The 12256-nt window shown below is 35.7% G+C and overlaps 1 protein-coding gene across 2 annotated transcripts in view; it reads right to left on the minus strand.

The window, feature by feature from the left end:
* Positions 1–4033: 4033 nt before the first annotated feature.
* MTPAP (mitochondrial poly(A) polymerase) overlaps positions 4034–12256 on the minus strand; it is a 29506-nt gene continuing 21283 nt past the window's right edge. For both annotated transcript variants that reach the window (XM_053573189.1, XM_053573190.1), the window contains exons 6-9: positions 10788–11014; positions 7012–7104; positions 6857–6930; positions 4034–4740 (exon numbers count right to left, since the gene is read on the minus strand). In XM_053573189.1, the coding sequence (XP_053429164.1) occupies positions 4396–4740; positions 6857–6930; positions 7012–7104; positions 10788–11014 (739 nt within the window). In that variant the 3' untranslated portion in view covers positions 4034–4395. The remainder of the gene's footprint in view (positions 4741–6856; positions 6931–7011; positions 7105–10787; positions 11015–12256) is intronic.

Below are 12256 nucleotides of genomic sequence, written 5' to 3' on the forward strand. Positions count from 1 at the left end.
AAGTGAAAAAAAAAAAAAGCCTACTGAAATTAAGAATTCAATAAATGGGTTTTAAAACTTAGACACACATGAAGACAAAAATTGGATAAACTGTAATACAGAGCAGAAGTAAATTCCAGAATGAAAAGAACAAAAGACAGAAAACACAGGATAAGTTAATGGGGTTAAAAAGACAATTTGCTGTGAATTAATTGTTGAAACAGGTGATGGATTTGTGAAAGTTCATCATATTTTTCAGTTTACTTTTGCCAAGATTCAAAAATTCTCCGTAATTACTGGTAAGCTTGTTTCCCTTGCCAGATTCATAATTCACCTTTTACCATCGGTTTTTAAGACAGCGTAAACTAGAAAAAAAAAATGCCACCTCCACTCTTCAAGCCCCATGTATAATAAACTCATCTCTGGTTAATCAAAAACCTAATCATTAAGCTGCATTACTCTAAGCCAAGTACCAGTAACTTTATTTAGGAAAAGCTTGATAAATGTTAAGACTTCTATTGTACCTAACGAGTTTAACATGTTGAAGAATTTTGGTGATATGGAAGATAATTTGTAGTGTTTTCATTACTTTAGCTCAATTTTACCTGATGGTATCCATTTTAGTAAGTTTTCAATGTGCCATACTTCAAAATAAACCCAGACAAAAATAACAACCTACAATTACATTTTTCATTAATTTAGACTTGGCCTATTCCAAATTAAGTTTTTTACTATAGCATGTATTCATCACAGTATGTATTTATAGCTTCAAGTACTCTCTTTAAAGTATGTTTCAGTACCACATTCTAGAAGCTTAGAAGCTTTGATGTGGAAAAAAAATATCTTAATGTATTTATCTAAGAGTAGACAGAAAAAATGAATAATGCCTTTAATCTAGCTTTGACTCCACTGAGTACTTAAAGGTGGGTAGATGAACACACGTACAAAGAGAACATAAAATATGACCAATCACATTTAAAATATGAAATGCATTTTTTAATAATTTCTGATTTTACATATCCTGTATCATAGATACTACAGATTAAAGATTTTATCTCCAACAGACATTTTCTGGGAGTTGCTCCATGTGAATTCCAGAAGAACGCTGTAATGTTTATATTCCTTGGGATCTGAATCCACAAGTAATTGAATTCAGCGTGGAAACCAAAATAAGCCTTTCAAGTATTTAAAATAAATTTTCCAATCTCATACCATGGTGAAAAGTGATTTCTCCTCATGTTTTCATTCCTTTCCACGTATATATTGCAAAAAATTTATCAAACAGGCTTTACATAAAATATGTAAGTCATGACCTGCTATTTCTTGTTGATAGCTTCAAACTACTTAAGCTGTACTTTCTTATTAAATACTAAGGAGAAAGACCCTTCTGAGGACCACAGGAGTCTGTCAGCTTCTGTATGTAAACTGTAGAAAATAACAGCTAAATGTTATCTAAATTAATGATGGGTACTATGTACTCAAACTTTGCTTGATAAATGCAATTAGTGCAACCTGGATCTTTGTACAGTGAATCCCCAATGATAAAAAAAAAAAAATTTGAACAGTGATCTAAAAACTACAAAGTATCAACAAATTAATCATCTAACAGCACTGCTTTAATTTTTATTATTCCTTGGCACCAAAACTGTCAATGGTAAAAATACACTGAACCTTTTTAACTTGCAATTGGCAATTTCATGATCTTGCTCACCCTTAACTTGGACCTGCAGCACTGCACATGTGCTTCCCTTTTAAATGTTCTACAGTGTCTACAGAAGGGACTGAACCAAGACACAATGACAGAAACTCACCAAATGCCACACGACAGAAAGTGGCAAGCTGCTGCCTTAACAAGAGGCATCTGATTTTTCCTCCGTGTTTGCTTCTTTAAACACGCAACCGTAGCTTTTCCCTAGGATGGGGGCACCAGCAGGAGTTGAATACAGCTGTACCTTTAAGGCCAAAGAAATGCTAGGAAAATGAAATGAAATAGAACAATTGAATTCTACTCTCACCTGATTTACCTTATAGAGCAAAAGAAAGAAGAGGCAAGTAGTAAATAATAGGAGGAAGAAAGTCTTATTTCAACGAACCTTATTTTCTCTTTTCCTTTATCATCACTGAAGATTTGTGAATGAGATAATTACACATTGCATTTCTGGAATGTCTCTGTCCAATTGTCTAATTTCCTAAAGATGGGTAATAACTCCAGGAATTACATTAGTGGGTTGTAAAAAAAAAAAAAACCTGGAGTATTACATCAAAATTATTTCCACATTCTGATAAAACTTACTGTAGTTGAAAGCTACTAAAGAAAGCCTGTTGTAACAGCTAGAAAAGAAAAAACTTGAAAACAAAATTCCTTATTATTGCAATTACTTTATATTCAGTTAACTACAATTTAAAACTGCATATTAAAGATCTTTGTCAATTAAAATTCATCACATAATTAAATCTCATTACAAAAAGTAAAACAGACCTACAGCATGAGGGTTGTCTTACAAATCATTAAAAAAATAAAATGTTAACACATACACGTACTCTATGTATATAAATAACTGTTCAAGACTTAACACAGCCTAAAATAGAAAATGTTTGATTAAATATCTGTGAATGGGGGCAAAAAAATAATTTCATTTACAAACCCTTAGTTATGCTTTTTCAACTTTAAATCAATATAGATTTCTAGCCCAACAAAATGAAGAACAAATGCAAATGGTTTTTAGTTTAGTGACATTGCCTGTACAAAAGAACACTTGTACTGGTTTGTTGGTGTCATATGTGAAACCCACTCGGACAGCCACAAGGAGACACAACTCATTTACTTCACAACAATACTATTATTACTGAGTTCCCTAAGATATCCCAAGCAGAGCCCATTGTCATTTCTGACCTAAAATTTAAACAGGAAATTTTTTAAAACCACTACAAACTCCAAATCTGAATTTGGGATAGGAAAAAAAACAAACAAACAACCATTACCCCTATGGCCCTCATTTACTCTTCGCAGCAATCTGATGACAGGGGCGCTACTACCATCCTCATTTTAAAGATGAGACAACGGGAGCCCAGGGAGACCAAGTAATGTGCCACGGAGCCAGTCTGGCCCAAGCTTGTTGTTAAACACCATCCTACTCCCTTCTTAAACTCAAAGTTACTCCACAGAGAATGTAATAGAAATTAGTTTTCATTATACAGTTGACCCTTAAACAACATGAGTTTGAACTACATGGGTCCCCTTACACATTTTTTCCAACCAACTTGGCCTGAAAGCCAGTATCTGCTGGATATAACCCACTTATATGGCAAGTAGACTTTTCGTATAGGCGGGTTCCATGGGCTGACTGTGGGACTGAGTATGCACAAATTTGGATACATTCAGACAGTTGTGGAACCAGTCTCCCCCATATACTAAAGGACAACTCTGTATCTATATCCTTAGAAGAGGGGAATTCTCAAAAGTGATGGAATATTGGGAATATCACATTTAGTTAGAAATAATGTTTTATATTCAAAACCAGAAAAACTAAATAATACTTAAAAATACAATATATCAATACAGTAGAACCTCTGTAAATAAGTTTACCACACAAGGGACTGTAACAAACTGGTCAACATATTGAGGTGGTGGCCAACATAAAGAACTAGGCCCACTGTACTAATATGTATATGTGGTGCCTGCCTGGTCTATGAAAATTAGGTTACCTTAAGGACTTAGTCAATGTAGGGAGGTGATCAACCACGTTGGTTCAACTGTATTTTTATTCATTTGGCTTAGAATACCTAGAATGTAGTGACTGAAGTATCTGCATTCATATTTTTAAAAACAAACATTTTTGGATATTGGTACCAGACTGTTTTAATTTATATACATTTATGTAAATAAGAGTACTGTGCTTGAAAAATACAAAAATACATATTAAAGGGTATTACCAAATTTTGAAGCTTTATTGTATTCATTACCTACACACTGAACATTAACTAGAAGTCTTTTTAAATGATTTCTAACAAGGGACTGATTCGGATCTCAACGATGATTTGAATTGAAAACTGATTTTTACCATTTGCTTTGTATAGTTTATTTAGCATATTATAATCTTCTTTCACTGATCACCTGTGGCTTATTTTATTTTTTTCACTTACTTCCTATTTTTACTATTTTTGATGCAGGGTCTCACTATGTTGCCAAGGCAAGATTCCAAGGGACCTTCCCACCTCAGCCTCTTTAGGAGCTGGAATTACAGGGACACGGCACCACACGCAGTGGCTAATGTTTCATGAAAAGTGACATCAGATGAAAGTTGAGATCTTTAAGTTTCAAACCAGTTCTTCAGGTAATCCACACACCACTTTACAGGATTAAACCAGTCTTTAATCCCAAGTATTAGCCATATGTCTGAGTACTAATGTCTGTTTTTATGAAGTCTCATTGGTGCTTGTCAGATTTTCTGTTCTGTTACTTTTTATGGATTCTAACAAGTTTTTAACTCTTTCGCTTGCAGGCTTTTTCGTTTTTTTCTTCGCAAGAGACTTACTGCTTACTACAGAGGGTAGCAGCAGGGCTGCGAGCCCCCAGGGCTGATGATTTGATGGAGAATGTCGACCCTGATCTTCCTGTTGTAAAATCCAGGCACTTTCTCTGGCCAATTCTACAAATTTTTGCAGCTGGCTTTGACTCACATTTTTGCTTATGTTGAGAGAAGTTTCAAAAGGATTCTGGATGTACAGAGGAGAAGAATCAGGTTTGTTCTGTTCTTTTCCCTATAGATTATTACACAGAAGAAAAAATAAGTATATGAAAGGCTTATCTATAAGAACAATTTGGTTAACATAATAAAATATCAAGACAAATAAAACACCAACACTACCTTTACAGAGTAAAGAATTTCTTTTCTAAGAGGGTTAGGTGGGTAAGTATGTTGTATGTGTGAGCTTCTTTCTTTGTTTGTTTTAAACTGCTGTAGTTTTATAAGTATTCTTTGAAAAAACAACTTAGGCTTATTATCTATGATGTCAGGATTGCTCAGATAACAGGTATCTGGACAAAGTGGACCAATAAAAGTACTTTTCTTCCTTTGAGACAGAATCTCACTTTGATACCCTTTGTAGAGTGTGGTGGCGTCACAACTCACAGTAACCTCAAACTCTTGGGCTCAAGTCATTCTCTTGCCTCAGCCTCCCTACTAGCTGGGACTACAGGTGCTCACCACAATGCCTGGCTATTCCTGGAGACAGGGTGTGGCTCTGGATCAGGCTGGTCTTGAACTCCTGAGCTCAAGCAATCCACCTGCCTCAGCCTCCCAGATTGGTAGGATTACAGGCATGATATCGCACCTGGCTTAAAAGCACTTTCATTTTATTTTGTCCAAAAGCACTTTTAAAATAATCTTCTGCTTAACAAGCTAGAGCTTGAAAGTTAAAAAAAAAAAAAAAAAAGGAGAAAGAAAAATGGCAAAAAATAGGATGAAAATCAATTTATTTTTGAAAGTTGCTAAAAGCATGCCAATTACGGTGGGAACAAGAATACACAGAGTTAAAATCCTTAAATTAAATATTAAATATTAAAACAATTAATGTTTTCCAAGTATGAAATAAGAAAGGAAAAGGAACAAAGGACTATTCATTATTCATTTGAAACACTAAAAAGTTTCTATTACATTCCTAAAGATAAAACAATAAGGCTCTGCCAGGTAAGACAATATCTCAAAGAAAAAAGGAAAGCTGAAGCTATGAATCGGATGAATAGTGGTAAGCCATTAGACAAATCTTCCTAATACCACGACCCTTTAATACAGTTCCTCACGTTGTGGTGACCCCCAACCATAAAACTGTTTTCGTTGCTACTTCATAACTGTAATTTGGCTAGTTATGAATTGTACTGTAAGTGTCTGATATGCAGGATGTGTTTTCATTGTTACCCAGTGGTCACGACCCACAGGCTGAGAACCGCTGCATTAGCTATATACCTTCTCCTCTTTCAAATAACACCACAAATATTAAGTATTACAAATCCAATGATCAAGAGTCTCCGATGTGAGCAGCACCGGCTCATTCCCTAACTATTTTCATGCTGCTCAGCAACAGTCTTGTCTATCTGTCATCTCTGACCCCTAGAGTACAAAAAGGATAAAAGAACTTTGCACGTTTGGTGACCTTTTGTTCCATGTTGCACGTAGAGCTTTCTGTATTCTTTCTCTCTCCCCTCCCCACACTTTTATTTTAACAAAGTCTCCATGAACAGGATAAAAGGGAAGAATGAAAAAAAGGAGAGCCGATGAAAAATATCTCTGTCTGTGTTTTATGAAATCAATCCCGTGAGGTTTGCAGCCACCTGGAGAACGCTAAACAGAATTAACCCAAAAATGAGCTATCACACCTACTTCCAACTTGTAAACGAATTTTGGCTAGGTTTCTGCCCTGATTATCTTTACTTACAAAAAGAAAAAGTCTATTATTCCAGCTACTCAGAAGAAAAAAAAAATCGTAAATTCATTTGCTTTAAGTAAATGAAATCCTAAGGGCCCAAACTGAGGGAAAACATTAGAATCTTCCTTGAGGACTATATATTAAACTTCTTGCACAGAAACACAAATCCAGTTTAAAAATGACTGTAGGCAAAATTATGTTTTCCAAAAAACTTTCCATAATTTATGTCGCCCTGTAAAAGACTAGGTGATAACAGAGCCCTGTGGCATCATGAGAAAGGCAGAGGCTAAGACAAGATGATTGATCTGAAGTCGGGTAACTCCTCTGAGCTTTGACCTTCTTATCAGTATCGACTACTGTAGACTTGAAATAACATTTGTTACAGTGCTTTGAAAATTAAATATTAGTAAAGAAGACCAGATACTTAATAATCGAACATTAAAACATTTACCTGTCGAATATTTAGGGAATATTTATTGAAAGCAAAATTGCCAAAATATTCAAAAAATTCCTTCAGTAGTAATTCTGCAAGAAAATAAAACAAGGAAAATCAGAAGAAAATCTGTTTCAATCCAAAAAGGAATAAATAAAAAGAAAAACACTTACCTAATGTTTCTGTGTTTCCTGAAGGATTAATTCTATTCAAGTCACGAACAAATGTACAGTTGTTGCCTTCTATTATACATTTATCTTCTGCATCTTAAACAGAAATCAAAAATATTTGATATTATATTTCAAAGATACTTCCTACCTTGGAAAAGAAATCTATGATTTAAATAAATCAGTCATAGTGTCAATTTTATTAGTCAATGTTATATACATTTGCAGTTAATACGATTCCATTAAAAAATGTGACTAATCATACTACAGTGAAATTAAAATTACATTTAATTAACCACACTAGAATTATTATCTATTGACAACTCAATGGCACCTAATCAATCTTTTGAGGTAATCAGTTTTTTTAGTAAAAAATGAAAATGTAAGAAGTTCCTATCTTTGACCGAACCAGATTTTGGCATTATCTTAAATTAGTACTTAATTTTGATCTCCAATTCTATTCTTACCACCTTTTTATGCATCTAATTGATGATTCATACATTTACACAAACTGAATGCTCCAAGAGTTTTTGAAAACTTCCGGTAATTTCTAAAACGCAATACTCCAGGGTGACTGGAATTCAGTAATTCAGTAAAAGAAGTTGAGTAACAACCTATTAGACTCAGGTGTTCACATTTTCTACTACTATTTTTATCTTCAGAGGTAATCATCTTCCTAATTATCGCTAAATAAATTAATACAACCTCAGTAAAATTCCTGGCCCATTCTGTCTTCTACTACACACTTTGAAGAATAAATCCCACTCTTCAGAAATCTCGTCCAAGGCTACCTTCTATCGGAAAGCATTTCACAATTCCAAACCCATCGCCCATTCTCTTTGTTCCATCCTCCCTTGTACTTAGCTGACTGCATTTTGACTGAACACATGCTGCCCGCTCCTTTGCCCGTCTGGGAATATAAAGGTTACCGTCCTATTCATTACTTCTCCTGTCCCCTGCCTGCCCACAAAAGGGTCTAGCATACAGCAGACACCTACTCAGTAATCCGAAAGATTGTTATTTGATTTTAAATGCCTATAATCACTAGAGAGAAATTAAACCTGTCTATCTTTTTCTTGTGGTTTTTGTTATTTTTTGTTAAGGCCAGGGTTATTGGCATAATTTCTCAAAAATCATTCTTGGTTGTAACATTAATTCCAGTAGCAAGGTCAATGTGCTCTACAATACAACTCATAATACCCTAAAGAGTTTATAGTTTTAGTTCTACTTAGAACTGTTACTGCAAAACCTGTGCACATGTTTTACTATTTTAAGAGATCAACAGTTTATAATTTTTGTAACAGTGTCAATCACACATACTGATGCTCTTTTAGTTGCCGTGTCTTTTTACAGAAATGTATCTCCAATTAAAGAATTACTAACGTAGAAAAATGAGATCCATATTAAAATATTTCTAGAAATACACAGGGATAAAAAACTGAGACTATCTCTGGATGTAGGTTTTCACTAAAAGCGTTTTTAACATAAAGTAATGAAACAAAGGAAAAAAATTATTCTGATTTAAGATAGGGCCATCTTTGTTTTTTCAAAACTCCTAAGGCATTCCAGCCCGACAGAAAGGTTGGCTGTCAAGTCTTTCCTCTCCTTTTCTCTTTCTCCTGTTTTTCCTATTATAACTATCACCCACACAGCACCTGCACAGCCCACTAGCCACCTGTGATAATTAAAAGTTCAAATTACAATTTCAGGCCCTCAGTCACACTAATCACATTTGAAGTGCTAACAGGCACAGGTGGCTAGTGGCCACAGCATGAATTTCTGTCATCGTAGAAAGTTCTCCTGGATAGTGCTGCCTTAGAAAAGTGATTCTCAGCCTATTCAGATATATGAAACTATCACTGTTTAATTCCATGACATTGACTTTCTTCTTAAAAGTTTTGCATGAAACCCTGGCAAAATTTCATAAGGAAATACAAACTCTCTCTGTGAGGAAAACGGACATGTAAGCAACATAATGAACTCATAATAGAAACCCGATGACAGCTTCCTTCACCCAAGGTGAACTTAAAAACTTCTATATTACTTAGATTTAATTTCCTTGCTTCCTTTGGAAATATTTAGATCCTCACGGATTGGCAAGCAATTACTGTCTTCCAACATGATACACATGACAGATAGGATTTAGAGTAACATTCTCACAGACATATCCAGATGGAGAAACTTACTCACATTTTTTTAGGGAACAATACTGTACTACAATAATTCATAATCTGTCACAGAGATCCCTGCTGTCTATCTGGTATTAACAGATTACTAAGGGCTGCAATATAATCATATCTATGTGTTGTATGACTATTTATGTTTTTTCTGGTCAAAAGGGCAGAAATCAATATTGTGCCAGGCACAAGCATTTCCAATAACTGGAAGTTAACAGGCACATGAATAAGAGATATAATAGGCATCGAGTTCATATGTAGGCTTAATATGTTTTTCTCTTAAAAATACCCTTTATAGGCTCGGAGCCTGTAGCTCAGTGAGTAGAGCGCCAGGCACATACACTGAGCCGGTTGGGTTCAAGCCCAGCCTGGGCCTGCTAAACAACAATGACAACTGCAACCAAAAAAGAAAAAAAAAAAAAAAAATAGCCGGACCTTGTGGTGGGCAGTTGTAGTCCCAGCTACTCGGGAGGCTGAGGCAAGAGAATCACTTAAGCCCAAGAGTTTGAGGTTGCTGTGAGCTGTGACTCCACAGCACTCTACCAAGAGTAACACAGTGAAGACTGTCTCAACAAAACAAAACATCCTTTATAATGTTGTACTTTCCTAAGAAGAGTTTACTGCAGTTAAACTTAAATAGCTAAAAAATGATATATATATTTACCTTCTACTAAAATTATCAACAGGTCCAAACCTCCCAAGATACCACAAGTCAGTTGTCAATAAATGGGAGGGGCCAATAGGCAACTCCACTTTCCTGCAGGCTAACAGTTTAATATTTACAGGGATGTGGGGAACAGCTATACAATCAAGCTTAGCAGACATCTGAGAAAACCCTGTAACGTGAGACTACGCAAAATAAAATTTCAAAACTATTTAGAAAGAACAGAGGCTAAGTTAAAAAGAAAACATAATTGAGTATTTGATGCTTCTGTTTACAGAAAAGATTTAACTAGTAGCAAGTCTGAGATTCAATTAACATTAAATACATAAAAAAACTAAACAAACAAAAAGACTAAGATAATAAGATGTATTAAAAACCTAAAGATCATAAAATGTTGGGCAGGAAAGGAAATTCATTCCCTCCATGGAAGTGAACGGTGTTGACATAGTCATAATAATGTAAAGAGTGCACACCAAAATCGTAATGTAGTATGTTCAGAAAAAAGGATGGAAAGGATGTATGTATTGTGTGGTGGGACTACTGGAAGAAAAGAGTTCATTCTTTTTCTTCCATAAAGGGAAATTGCAGGTGGTACCTCAACCTAAAAAACAAGAAACAGGGCGGCGCCTGTGGCTCAATGAGTAGGGCGCAGGCCCCATATGCCGAGGGTGGTGGGTTCAAACCCAGCCCCGGCCAAACTGCAACAACAAAAAAATAGCCAGGTGTTGTGGCGGGTGCCTGTAGTCCCAGCTCTCATAACCCCTGGTGGGCAATAAAAAAAAATTAAAAGCTCTGAAATGTTAGATTCACAAGGCTTTAAAAAGCAAGACAAATTATATGACTAATAAATAAAAACACATGGCTTTGATAACAACACACAGTAATCATGTTTACTCCTAACAGCAGAAAGAGAAAACAGTGAGCACTGCTTCTAGTCTTACCTGCTAGGGTTTTTAGCAAATCTAGTGTTGGAAGAATAGGAGGCGATCTTCTCTGGAGAAAAAAGATGACCATCATTGTAAGGGAAAAATTTGTAATCCATACACCAGGAATACTGCTTGTTAATGAATGTGCTCGAGCCCAACATCGTATACTAAACACTAAGGCTCTTACTCTGGAGTCCAGGGAGCCATATATATAAAGGAGTTCAGAACTTTTCAAGGCAATCCTTTAAAAAGGAAAACAAGAAGTATTTTCAAGTCCCCAAATTATGACCAAAGGGTAAAATAAAACATATACCTGAAAACATATCTAAACATTTTACTATGTCTGAATGTACTCAGAACACCATGATCAGATAACTATTACATATTTACAATGTAAAATTTAACATAAGTGGTTATATATCACATACATTCAACTCCTATTAAAACATTCTTTTAAATACTGACAATCACAATATAGTTCTAAAGACATAGAATTTTTAAAATTTAGGGGGGAGGGAAGGAAGACAAGGTGTCACTCTGTTGCCAGGGCTAGCATGCAGGGGCATCATCATAGCTCACTGAACCTCAAACGCCCAGGCTCAAGCAAAGTAGCTGGGACCACAGGTACATGCCACCACACTTGGCTAATTTTTCTATTTTATTGTGTAGTGACATGGTCCTGGTCTTGCTCAGGCTGGTCTGGAACTTTTGGCCTTCCAGGGGTGTCCAAACCTTTCTTTTTTTTGTTGCACATTGGAAAAAGAAAAGTTGCCTTGGATCACACGTTAGATACACAAACTCTAGGGAAAAGTTGATGAGCAAAAAAACAGTATGTGCATTAAGTTTTGCAATATCCAGCACCACAGATAAGCAAAACAGGCCTCAAGTAATCTGAATGTAGCCTGCAAGGAGTAGGTTGGACAACTCTGCATGACCCACCTGCTTTGGTCTCCCAAAGTGCTGAGGTTACAGGTGTGAGCCACCATGGCTGGCCTCATAAACAGAATTAAATCAGAACTCCTAAATGGTGTTTAAATTACAGCGAAACACACACGGTTCTTGATAACTATCCATAAACACACAGAAACATTTGTAAACAAGTATCTGCCCCTCAGTTTCACAACCTGGTTGTCCAGTTAGCCTAAACCAGGGGTCCTCAAACTATGGCCCGCAGGCCACGTGTGGTGGTGTGATTGTATTTGTTCCCGTTTTGTTTTTTCTAATTCAAAAAAGATATGTGCAGTGTGCACAGGAATTTTTTTTTTAAACTATAGCCCGGTCCTCCAACGGTCTGAGGGACAGTGAACTGGCCCCCTGTTTAAAAAGTTTGAGGACCCCTGGAAGGGAAATATCCTAATCATATCATCAAGAAAAATTTAGTTTTAAAGTTCTTATAGTGTGTAAAACAGGCAAAATTACTTGACCCTAATATTTACAGAGACCATCCAAGTCATGTCAGTACAAAAAACCCAATCAAAATCCAT

The sequence above is a fragment of the Nycticebus coucang genome, chromosome 20, assembly GCF_027406575.1.
Source record: "Nycticebus coucang isolate mNycCou1 chromosome 20, mNycCou1.pri, whole genome shotgun sequence".
Taxonomy (NCBI): domain Eukaryota; kingdom Metazoa; phylum Chordata; class Mammalia; order Primates; family Lorisidae; genus Nycticebus; species Nycticebus coucang.